This window comes from Podarcis liolepis (genome assembly GCF_965112155.1).
Source record: "Podarcis liolepis genome assembly, chromosome: 6".
Taxonomy (NCBI): Eukaryota; Metazoa; Chordata; class Lepidosauria; order Squamata; family Lacertidae; genus Podarcis; species Podarcis liolepis.
Genome location: NC_139559.1, coordinates 84,492,918 through 84,506,151, shown reverse-complemented (window position 1 = coordinate 84,506,151; position 13,234 = coordinate 84,492,918). Strand labels below are relative to the sequence as shown.

The 13,234-nt window shown below is 42.4% G+C and overlaps 1 protein-coding gene across 1 annotated transcript; it reads left to right on the top strand.

Annotated features, from left to right (window-relative positions):
• Nucleotides 1–3,773: 3,773 nt before the first annotated feature.
• Nucleotides 3,774–12,857, top strand: RGS1 (regulator of G protein signaling 1). The gene is made up of 5 exons (XM_083506881.1): nucleotides 3,774–3,936; nucleotides 4,609–4,695; nucleotides 7,223–7,284; nucleotides 9,415–9,578; nucleotides 11,426–12,857. Exons 1-5 carry the CDS (start codon nucleotides 3,836–3,838, stop codon nucleotides 11,609–11,611), a joined length of 600 nt encoding a protein of 199 aa, XP_083363007.1. The 5' UTR covers nucleotides 3,774–3,835; the 3' UTR covers nucleotides 11,612–12,857.
• The last annotated feature ends 377 nt before the right edge of the window (nucleotides 12,858–13,234 follow it).

The window sequence follows — 13,234 nt, the reverse complement described above, 5'->3', positions numbered from 1 at the left end:
CTTTACACTGCCCTAATATCCTGTTGCTCTCCCTTAATCCCCAAAGTAAATAAGTGAGTGAACCTAACATGGTTAAGTAAGTGATTAGCATATCCCTGCATGGCTAAGTTACGTATTCCTTTCCATTCGGGGTGAAGTTTTTCCATTTCATTCTGGGCAGACTACCTGGCTATTTTAGCAAGTGACCCCAGACAACATAGTAGTTGTTATCTTCGAACCTGCCTCAACTGTTTTTCTTGTGTTAGGTTAAGCAAAAGAAATATTTACATAATTAAATTTCAATTTATTCCGTTATCTGATTTCAATCAAATGATACATCAGCCAAGTCTCACATTGTAAATGCCTTGACCTTCTCATATCCATTGGCAGATGCAACTCCTTGCTGGTTTGCCTAACCAGAAGCGAGAGGCCGCCGGGGAGCAAATCACATTTAGTATGTGAAGGCCTGATTCTGTGGGCAACATCTGTTCCCTGCTGTTCCAATACTTTCTCTGTTGAAGGAAGGGAGCAAACTTGGGGGAAAATTGTGAGTACTGTGAACGCTCGGGTTGTGAACGTGATCCATGCAGGATGCACATTTGCAACCCGCAGCGTTCACAATCCGCAGTGGCACGTCTGCGCACGCGTGGGTTGTGATTCGGCACTTCTGCACATGCTCAAATTCAGCGTTTCTGCGCATTCTCCGGTACTTCCGGGTTTCGCCGGGTCCGTAACCCCAAAAAATGCAACCTGAAGCGTCTGTAACCCGAAGTATGACTGTATTATCAATTCCAGCCATTATTTACAGAGGCTGGAAGGGGAATGTAACAGAACACATCAGCGAGGAACTCAAAACAAATTTCCTGTTGTCTTTCAGGAGAAAGTGTTGGAGAATCCTGGCAGACAGGAACTAGAAACTATCACAAAAACACGTGGCCTTTGTAAGCCCTTAAGATGTGGGCTTCTCTTTGCAGTGAATCACCAACTGGACAGCACATCTGAGGCCTCACTTTCTTGCCAAAATTATTCCCTGCTGACCCACATGTAGTAATCTTTGAACTGTGCAGCCTTCTGCAGACATTTGTCAAAAAAGTGACTTGGAAATTATTGCCACATCATTCCACTGAAAACTGCGCTTTCCTAGGAACAACTTGGCTACTGAAAATAAGGCAGGATTTCCTCTCCATAACTATATTCTAATTTTAGGCTTTGTCATGTCCTTTCAACTGGTAAAACTTGATTTTGCAAATCTCTGCAATTTTTTATGATTGGACAACATTTAGCTTGTTAAGTCTATGTTTGATGAAAAAGCACATAAACCAAGGAATAAACCTGTCATTGATTTAAAATTTGATGGTCCCACACTTCTTTGTACTATTTTGTTGTTCATTATTAATATTATTAATATTGTTTTGTATGTTTTACTTTTATGTACCTTAAAATAGATGTAAAAACTTAATAATACAAAATAAAATTTATTTAAAAAGCAAAAAAAAAAAATACAAGCACACATAAGACACGCATAACAATGCAACCTGATCAATAACGGAATAAAGAACTTCATTTATTTGATTTATTTAAAGGAAAACCAAATAGTTTTACTTTGGTGCTGACTGTGCAATCCTGTACATGTCTACTCAGAAATAAGTGCCACTAATTTTGTGACGCTTACTCCCAGGTATACAGTCACACCTTGATTGCCAAATGCCTTGGAACTCACATGTTTCGGATCTGGAACGATTGAAAACTGGAAGTGAGTGTTCCGGTTTTGGAATGATTTTTGGAAACCGAACATCCGGAGCAGCTTCTGCAGCTTCCGAACAGTTCCGGAAGTCGAACGGACTCCCGGAATGCATTATGTTCGAGAACCAAGGTACGACTGTAGTGCTCCAGCATAAGCTTGCTAAACTGTTTTCTCTACATCAGGTGTGGGGAACTCTTGGTGCTGCAGATATTGCTGAACTACAACTCCCATCAGCCCCAGAAAGCATGGCCAATGGCCACAGGTGATGGGAGTTGTAGTTCAACAACAACAACAACAACCTGGAGGGCCAAAGGTTCACCACACCTGCTGTGCAGAGATGAGTAATGGGTAGAGAGATCATGATGTAAACTCACAAGTACCATGCCTCTCTCTAGTGATGTGTAGACAGGCTTGACCCAAAAAACCATCAGGGTGTTGAAAATGCTTTCTTGAGGCTTGCCCACATTTCAAAATGATGACAACCAAACATAAGTACAGTGGTACCTCGGGTTAAGTACTTAATTCATTCCGGAGGTCCGTTCTTAACCTGAAGCATCACTTTAGCTAATGGGGCCTCCTGCTCCCGCCGTGCCGAAAGAGCACGATTTCTGTTCTCATCCTGAAGCAAAGTTCTTAACCCGAGGTACTATTTCTGGGTTAGCAGAGTCTGTAACCTGAAGTGTCTGTAACCTGAAGTGTATGTAACCCGAGGTACCACTGTACTGCAAATGTTGCAGCAACACAGCGACAAGAAATAGAGAGGGAGAGAACACAATTGCACAATTGCTTAAAAATAATACAGATATTTCAAAAATTCAGTTGAAAGTTTATTTGGAGGGCGTGTGTGTGTGTGATGGGTCATCCACAAGGCATCAGCAACATTGCTCTCTCTCCCCAACTCTGGCCCTGCAGGAATCAAGATCTTGGCCTCTAGAATTTAGAATTGCCGCTCCTCCTTCTCTTAGCTCTGCATGTGCTGCTCCCATCCAATCCTCTCCTTTGCCCATACCAGGTTTTCATCAATAGTGCATGCTAGATCCAAATGAGGAAAGCCAATTTATCAATTAATATAGATGGAGAATTGGTTGGGTCCTCAGCTTCTTCCAGAGACGTCGTTGTGGCACTGGCTAGAAGGGAGGGAGTAGAGTTGCGAGATGTTAGGAGACAGCGATATCCATCCCATCCTCTATTCATCACAATCACCTCTGTTTCCGTTCTGCTACTGTTTGGATTCCGCTAAAACCTCATCTCTCTATCTGCTATAGGTAAGACGAATATAATTAATCTCAATGCATTTCAGTGGAAGGGAAAGGTCAAAAACAATGGCAATTATTTACATAACATTTGCAGACTAAAAAAACCCCAACAATATTGAATGTTGCTTATATTCAATAGTGTGGTTTCCATTCCTGACTTCGGAAGAACATGTGAATTGCAGCAATTTCTGCACCCATTTCCAGTTCCAACAGAATTCTCTGAAATTCCTAATTGCAAATTATCAATTTTTTATGTAAGACCTTCCACCACCAGCAGCGCCCAAAAAACCGCAGATCTGATATAAATAAAAGCTGTGGAACTGTGAATAAGTTCTCTGGGGTCGTATCTAGGTTTTCTGCTCTTCAGGCTGATAATTCAGCCAAAATCAAGTACATTTAAATCCCATCTATATCACTGGGAGAGAGGAAAACACATGTTTAGCTACACGTTTAGTTGTCTGGCATTTGAATCAATGGATTTCACTTTGCTCCAACACAACAACACTCCATACAACAACTGATCTTAAATAATCTTTTTCTTTTTTACAAAAGTCCTCATATTGTGATATGTTTCTTGCCACCCGCTCCATTCAGCTTCAAGAGACCTGCTACCATCCAGTTTAACCACAATCATAAACTTTTTGAAAGATCTTCTCAAACAAAACCAGACAAATAACTGTGCACGTCATCTCAGAGTGAAAAAAGGAAGTTCCTCAACTTGTGGTAACAGCCTATGACATACAGATTATTATTATTTTTTTGCTCAAAGCGGCTTGCGTGTCAATATATAAGTCTGTCTGCAGTTGGTGAGTTCAAATCTGCTAAGGACTACAACAGTAGACAGAAGCCAAGAAAGATGCCTTGGGTGTTCCTGTGGCAAACCAGTTCAAGCGAAATGAAAGAAAAAAGCCAAGGGGTTGGAGAAGGCAAGGATCACAAAAAAAAGAGCAAGGCTTTGTAAGTACAACAGCACTTCTGAAATGCATTTTTAAAACTGAACATTTAACTATGGAGAAGGTTCAATTGGAATTAGCATTAGTTACTTAAAAGTACTACCAGTCAGATGTTTATTGAGGGATCAATGCTCCTTTGCAAGTTGTGGGTTTTTTTACAGCACCCACATGATATAATTGTCATCCAAAAACCAGCCTATATCCCCCCCCCCCATTTAATCTAGATTTTATCCTTTATCTGTTGAACTGAAAAACCTGCAGCCAATTACTGGTTTGCAACATCTTAGCATCCCATTTACAATACTCAGCACCTGTCTGGAGGCATGAACATCCATGGGATTAGGTTGCAAATTCAGTGGAAAGCTTCAGCATGTGGTCATTTTAAGTCCCTTGTGCTGAAATCAAGGGAGCCATGGAATCGTGCCTAAATTCAGGCAAACTGATATGTGAGAATTTTAGCAGGTTTTCATGTGCAGCTGTTTGTGTGCATGGATGCATGTAAAAGGAGCCCCCTCTCTCAACATCTCATCATACTGAGGGGCATGATTGCTCAAGAAATAATTCAGGAGAGACAGAGAAGATACATTTCAGTCTACTGACCTCCTGCAATTGATATGCTTCATGTTTTTCCCCCTATGCACAATAAATTACCGGATATTTTTATCATCACTTTCAGGGGTGTGGAACTGAAGAACTACTTTTTGTCTATTGTGCCACACATAGAATCACCTGACATCAAATATTCCACCTCCAAAGATGTAATGTAAGTATGAAGTAATATTTGCTATGCAGTCACTATATGATAATGTAGCTCCTTTTCACAGACGATTGCTTCTCACCTTCATCCAGGTCTGCATGCAGAGCACATGCATCTGAATTCAAATGCACATGTGCTTTGGCTGTTCTTATGATTATTAACCCATCCTTCACCCTAAGGCCCCAGCACAGGTTTACAAAATCAAAACACAGTATTACAAGCAGTTTAAATCAGCTTGCACTCACAGAAATATTGCAACACACAACTAGGCAGTGGTGCAGTTAGAAAAAAATTAGACTCTGCTCCCAGAGTGGCTGGGGTACAATTATTATTATTATTATTATTATTATTATTATTATTATTATTATTTCTAATGTAGCATCATGTCAGGCTTTGGGGATCATCTCTCCCTCCCATGGAGGCAACCCAGAGTCAGAGAAACAATAAGAGTTCTTACCAAGCAATTTATTCAATAATTCACAGAGAACGACGAAGAAATGCCGCCTTCCCTAATAATGGCGTTGCTCCAAGTAAAGTCCCACCCTCTATGTCCCCTTTATTCGACATCACTCCTGTGTCGGTTAATCTGAGCTTTCTGTCTCTGAGCTCTCTGTTTTAATACCCTCAATGCCCACCTGGTCTTGGGAGAGTGGGGGTCAGGGATGCTTTCCAAGGACACAGAGTCCGTCAGCAGTCTCTCCCCTGGTGCCTCTTCTTCCTGCTGTTCCTCTTCCAGTATTTCCCAGCTTTTGCCCTCTAAACTGTTCCCTTCTGCAAACCACTGTTCTAAATCTATACTGTCCTCCTGTTCTCAGGAAGGTTCAAGAGAGAGGGGGGCGACTCCCATCATCCCTCCTCAGTCCAGCCCCTTGACACAGCAGCTCTTTAACTGCTAATGTGCATGTATTTCAAAATGTGGTACAGAAGCCCTGTTCTGTGTCGGGTGCCCTCCAGCTCATTTTGCCAAGCCCAGCCATTGACTCCTGCCTCACAGCCCTTCCCTGAGGGTACCTCTGTCACTTGGCCCCATTGAACTGGCCAGTTACATCTTTTGATGCAAAGGGAGGATGGGCAGGAACTAGAAATGCTCTGTGGGTGAGACCATATGCTCAGAAAGCTGCCCCCATAATGAGTCAGATACTCCATGGACAAAACTTTAGACTAATCTTCCAGTTAGTGCCATCACTTTTTCCCCTCTGCGCCAGGGAAGCATCTGTGTCTCTGCTTCAGAGCCCATCATGCAGCTATTAGGAACCTCATCCCACACCCCTTCTAACTTATTTAACCTGGACCCATAAGGATGCTGTGGCCAGTCAGAACAGGGGATCTTCTTTCACTACCTAAAATTCCAGCAGAGCAACCAGTGGCCTAGGAGTAATCCTGAGAGTATCACGTGGTTCAAAATATATTCATTCTGAATCTTCTTCCAATTTCAGTTTTGCAGTGGGTTCTTTCCTACAGTGTGAAATCTCTAAATGTGCTACTTAGCAGTTGCGGGTTATCCATTCATCTAAGGCTCATACCTTAGACAAGACAGAAAGTGGAAACCCATCTCTGCAGATAAGACAGCAGAGCGTTTCAGAGCCCAGACTTAAAGGAAGTCAGACAAGATAGCTAACAGAATTATCATAGATTGACTCAATATCCTGTCAATGAATCAAAGGTTTCTCTTATCGGCTTTTTAGCATTCTGAACTTCCAAACTCATGATTATGTAGCCGGATTCAGGATCTCATTGAGCCATCAGGGTGATGTAGTAATGGATACGGGACTAGAATGGTATGAAGTGAATGGTATGAAGTGAAGGTCTTGAACAAATAAAGTCTCAAATGTCAGTCCCTACTCAATTATGAAACTCAAAGAATTAGGTAAATAAGGAAAGAAGCATAGCTCAGGTGGTAAAGCACAGATCACAGGCTCAACTCCAAGAAGAACAAAATGTTGAGGAGGCCCATCACCCCCCAACTGCCTCTGCACACACTCCCCCCCCCCCTCACACTTCTGTGGAGCTCACCTTTCTTCATCACACACAGCTGGGCACAGGCGTTCCCTTACTCCCCACCCACTCGCCTTTCAGCCCCCACCCACCCGAAAGAGGTTTTTGCCCACTTGCCTGCCCACACTTGCCACTTGCTCACCTCACCTGCCAACCTACCTACCTACCTCTCCTCAGCTGCCCTGGCTCAGACACACTCAGAAATGGCACCAAAAGCAGGGGAAAGAGGGTGGCACTCAGCTGGGGTGCCTAAGGGAGGGAGGTACCAACTTGCAGGAAATGGGGAGGGAGCTGGCTCCCCCAATATTTTATTGGGGGGCTGGACCAGGACCCCATAGAGCTGCCACATCTATAATTTTCAGGGAAACTTGGGATTAAACTAGACAAGACATTGGGGAGTTGTGATCAGTTCTCCCATCTCTCCAAGCTGAAAAGCACAACACACACAAGTCTCCAACAACAAACACCGGCCTACCACAAGACCTCTGTCAGGTATGTGGTTTCTTGCACTTAAAACCATGTCTGTTTTTAATTTCAGGCTTCCAGCAGAAGAGGTTACAAAGTGGTCGCAGTCCTTAGAAAAGCTTCTGGCAACCCAGTGTAAGCATTTTATCATTATAACAGTTTTATGTGTCATGAGTATATAATATTGAAAGGAAGATCAGCAAAGCAGAATTGCCACTTTCAGAAAATATGACTCAGTTAAGTAATATCCTCTGGGGTGGCCATGTGCTGTTATTCGAGACTTTAAAGGCCTTCCATCACCTGGGCCCCACAGATAATAAATAGTGCTTTCTTCCATATGTTCCATCCCATTCTATAAGATCTGCAGATCGAGACTTCACCTATGTCCCTTGGGATACTGATTTTTCATACCCATCCATCCCATCCATATTTAATGTGTGTACATACTCTGGAAATATACTCCAGTCTACCAGAGTTGAATATCAATTCTGACCTTTTTGAAAAGCCATGTTCCATACTGTTCCAGAAGATCAGATTTGGGGAGGGCAGGTGTCTTGTGAGAAGAGAGTGTGGGACCCAGTGGCGTAGCGTGGGGGGTGCTGGGGGGGCCGGCCGCACCGGGCGCAACATCTGGGTGTTAGGGTTAGGGGGCGCAAATCCACGGGTTAGGGGGCGCAAATTACTTGCCTTGCCCTTGACAACCCACGCTACGCCACTGGTGGGACCTGGTGAGTCCTTTGCCTGAGCCAGTCTGCGTGGTGACCATCCTTCATCTCTCCTCTCCTCTCCTCTCTCCTTTCCTTTCCTCTCCCCTGCCCCCCCCCCTCTCTCTCTCTCTCTCTCTCTCTCTCTCTCTGCCATTTTCTCCCAGCCCCCTCCACTTCTCAACTTTTTCCTTCCTGCCCAATGGGCTGCTGATCTGATCTGAGTCCAAGGCCACATAAAATTAAATAATTCCACTAGCACCCAATATACAATGTGCAAGAACAATTTGATCCCTGCAAGGGGGGGCACACGTGAGCCCATGCATGAATGGGTTTTTCCATTTGGGGTATCCCAAGCCTGTTAATAATAGGAGTAAGTGGCTACCCGAATATAATTTAATGCTTAAACATGTTTGAACCATTTGGGTTGCTGTAGCATTACAGTTGGAGTTTGTTCAACATTCATTCAGATCTGTTCCATCATCTAGGATAGCAAACCAAACAGCATCTGCACATCATGTTTTGCAAGATATACACACACAAACACAAAACCCCTTTTAACAGCCTTCCCTTGCCCCAAGCCCTTCATCACCTTTACTCTTTACAAAGAGGTCACCCCTATATCACCTTTTCCAGCAAAGCACCTCCACTGCTGGCAAATAAAAACAAACTTCTTGGCCCTCCTTGGGAGATCAGCATATCCTGTAGGGGAACAAAGGAACAGCAGAGCACAAGACTATATTATAATTCAGAGCTAAGAATTCCAGTCCCCCTCCATTCAATTTCCCCCCATTCTTTGCCTTTCACATTAAGCTCCCACATGAGTGGATTTAAAGTGGGATGAGCCCAAGTGGCAATGGAGATACAGTCATACCTCGGGTTGAATGCGCTTCGGGTTGAGCGCATTCGAGTTGTGCTCCGCAGCAACCCAGAAGTAACGGGGAGCGTTACTTCCGGGTTTCGCCGCTTGCACATGTGCAGATGCTCAAAATGACGTCACGCACATGCGCAGAAGCGGTGAAAAGCAACGTGCGCGCAGATATGCCGTCGCTAGTTACGTTTGCTTCTAGATACGAACGGGGCTCCAGAATGGATCCCGTTCATATCCAGAGGTACCACTGTACAAGCTTCAGGCCCAAAGGGAAGGAAATACAGTGATACCTCGGGTTAAGAACTTAATTCGTTCCGGAGGTCCGTTCTTAACCTGAAACTGTTCTTAACCTGAGGTACCACTTTAGCTAATGGGGCCTCCTGCTGCCGCCGCCGCACAATTTCTGTTCTCTTCCTGAAGCAAAGTTTTTAACCCAAGGTACTATTTTTTTGTTAGTCGAATCTGTAACCTGAAGCATCTGTAACCCGAGGTAACAATGTACTTGTTGCTCCTGGCTTCTTTGTAACAACATGGTTTAAAGCAATGCCCTAATAGAAACAGTTTCCCCACCACCACAGCCTGGCTAGAAGGTTAATCAATCTACTATAAAGCATAATTTCTTGGTTATTTTGTCTTCCCCTTGTGTTAAAATTATGACTAAAGCCACATCTGTATTTTTGTACATTGCAGGTGGTCAAGATGCTTTCAGAGAATTTCTAAAATCTGAGTTCAGTGATGAAAACATTGAGTTTTGGCTAGCTTGTGAAGACTACAAGAAAACCCAAGCTGATTGTTTACATGGCAAAGCAGAGAAGATTTACAAGGAGTTTGTTCAGAATGATGCTACAAAGCAAGTAAGTTTAAAGCTTGGATGAAGTTTAAAGGGAAAATGACTAAATGTTTATGGCAGTTTTATTTGAAAGCATCCTGGTGCATTTTATAGGTTGGCTATTTCATAGTTTCACGTCTAACCCTATGAAACTTAAGATAGTAGGAACTCTGCATGAGGCTATGTATTTTGGACTGGCCCATATGCAGTGTGAATGCCCACAAGTTTTATTTTGGTTGCTATATATCCCATGTAATAATGGGAAAGTAATTAAGCTCATATTAAAATGTGAAGTGAACCTTTCTGAAACTACTTTTACACTTCCTAAAACAATGTGCAAACCAAAATTCTTCCTAATTCACACTTCTCCAAATATTTGTGGTAGATGTCCAGGGAGCATGGTTGTTAAATTCCTAACATTTATTTTTTTTAAAAGAAAAATCTTGATCTTTTGATGTACGGTGCTGTTCAATGCACAACCAGGCAGCACTTCTCCCCAGGGGAAAATCGAAGCCGCTAACAGCGAAACAACTCTGCTAACACCAAATATCAAAATGAAAGTCAAGATAACGAAACATTGCAGATTTCAAAAATAAAAGACAAGTCAAAGCTAACTTCATGTCAAAACAGTCAATAAAATATATCTATCAAACCCATGAGAATTGATTCAAAGGTCCTCTATCTGTCTCCATCTTTCGTACCTTTTTGTACAGCGATGGGAGCTGCTTCTCAGTGAGGTGACCCCATGGCTGAATATTGTCTGCATATTCTTTGAACCCCAGGGTGAGGGAAAGATGCAAATCATGTGGGCCTTTCTTGCCCAGTCAGTGGTCTGCTCCACACTCTCCCAACTGCTGCACCTTCTTCAGACAACAGAGAATATTCTAATATTACCACATGCTTCAACTCCTCCTAGGGTAGCAAGAAAGAACCCAGTGAACTTGGGCTGTACCAAGTTCCCATTTACTGTTTCTATGTGGCACATGTGCTTGCTGTATGAAGTGTGAAAAGAGGCTCTGAAGTTTTGTAAGAATGAAAACACAAAGTGGGAAGATGACCTGAGGGCATTTGTTTAGTAATTAACTGGAAGGGTTGTGGTTTTACATTTATAAACCATGTTTTTCTGATAATAATTTTTATTAGTTTTCGATTACAATTCGATAAGAGCCTCATTATAACAATACCAATTCATAATACAATTACTAATACCAATTGTTCACATACCAAATTATATAATTTAGATAAGGTCCCCTCCGCTGGCATGCTAGAATTGATGGTTTTCTTTATTTCAGCATTCCAAAATCTGATTAATTTTAAATGCATTCCAGTCATAATAATAATCCCTTATACAACAACTGCAATATTAATAACTTCTATTCCTATTGACACATTAAACGATTTATAAAACTACAAGTGAAGCACTCAAACTATATCCTTCTTCTTCCTGTGTGTGGCAATTATTCTGTCTGTGGTGTTTTTCCTGTCCTTGTAAAATATTATGTCTATTTTTTCCCAGTTGTTGCTGTTATCCAGATTTACCGTATTTTTTGCTCTATAAGACTCACTTTTTCCCTCCTAAAAAGTGAGGGGAAATGTGTGTGCATCTTATGGAGTGAATGCAGGCTGCACAGCTATCCCAGAAGCCAGAACAGCAAGAGGGATCCTTGCTTTCACTGCGTAGCGATCCCTCTTGCTATTCTGGCTTCTGAGATTCAGAATATTTTTTTCTTGTTTTCCTCCTCCAAAAACTAGGTGCGTCTTGTGGTCTGGTGCATCTTATAGAGCGAAAAATACGGTATAAACCATGTTTTGTACTTCATTTATGAAACCTGCATTCAGATGTTACTGAAGTCTAATTTTGCTGTCTCTTAGGTCAACATTGATTTTTACACAAGAAAAGACATCGCCAAGAAGGCTCAAGATCCAACGCCTTCAAGCTTCGATGAGGCCCAGAGGCATGTGTATATACTGATGGAGCGAGACTCCTACCCTCGATTCCTCAAGTCCACATTCTATCGCAACCTGCTAGATAAGGTTGACTGCAACAGTCTCAAGTGAGGATCCACCTGGCAAGAGTCAAGGATGGGCTCTGAATCTTGTCTGATGTTGACATCAGTTTTAAGAGTGGCTGGATGCCAGCGCACAAGATGGAACAGGGGACCAAAGGAGATGTTGGAACTGTCACAAACATGGACTGGTTTGCATGTGCGATGAAGGTGGCTGGGTGGTTCTCTCTGAGATGAAGTGGTTGAAAAGAAAAGAAGCCATTTTGCCTTGGCACCACTGGACTAAAGACTGCTTCCTGTGTTAGAATTTTCTCCTTTGGGAATGGCACTGCAAGTGAGCCTTGGTGCAGATGTCATTATAAGGGAAGGACACAATTCTCATTACTTAACACAATTCTCATTACTTAACAGTGATCACTTGCAGCTAGATGTATGAACTGACACCCCTGAAAGGCATTGCCAGTGCAGCATTGCGAGTTGATATGAAAACCTTCTCTCTTTCTCTCTCATAGTCCATGCACACCCATGCAAATAACTCTTTGATGCTTTATTTGTGCGTGACAAGACCCAAAGGAACCAACAGCCCAGGCATAGACTTCAGCATGTGGCAGAATTGGGTGCTATCCTGGCCATCTGCACTGAAAACGGGAATCTGAGAGCAGCCTAAGATAAGCCCGTCTAGTGTATCTGCACAAGCATGTCAGTTTGTGATTTTGAACAATATCCCCTCCTCCCCAGCGCTCTTCTGGGATTCCCCTGACACCCCCAGAGCCATTTTTTGGGGAGGTGAAGGAGGAGAAAGGGAAAAGCTCCACTGCTCGGGTAGAAGTCCTTTGGTGAATCCTATCAAAAATGTTTTGGAATTGCAAAACCTTAATTGCCAAAACAAAAATTTAAAAATGCCTTTGCTGCCCCAAATGTAATCCATCAGATATATAGCACATTAAGATGTTTGTGGCTTTATGACATCGAGTGCACTGTATGTTGTTGCTTGAATCCCAATAGATTGGAATCCCATTTCCTGTGGATATAAGCTAGAGTGAGCATAAATTATATTTTAGTAGTTGCTAACATAAGATAGTCATATTTAATTTATTGTAAATGAATGGCAAGTGACCACTAATTTAAAACTATATAACAAGACTACCTCACAGGGTTGTGGTGAGGATAACATGGGAGAGAAGACGTGGAAAATAAATACTATTTGTTTTTGTTTTTAAAAATGGGAAGAGAAACGTGTACTCTTTGGAGGAAAGGAGAGAAATAAATGTAGCAAATCAATAAATCAATATAAATTAGCTGATAGAGACATTCTGAGCTTTTTAATTTAGCCCTGTCGATGCCAGAAGTTGGCAGCTGCTCTGCAGTCTTCTATACTGTATTCTGGCTGTTTGCACAACATTTTCAACATCTACTCTGGGAAATGGAAAAACAATTAAAAATGTATTTTTAGTGTGCACATATGCACAAGAGTCCCACTTTAAAAGAGTGGGACTTTTGCACAAACGTACACATGCTAAAAATACATTTCTTATTGTTTTCCTGGGTTTTTTTAACATGGCGCAAGCCTCAAAGGTTGATTTTAAAATATACCAACACTGCTTGGCCATGTACTTGAGTACCTGGCAGAAAAAAACAGTGCACTGAAGTGGGGGGGGGGGGAGGTTGGTTGGTT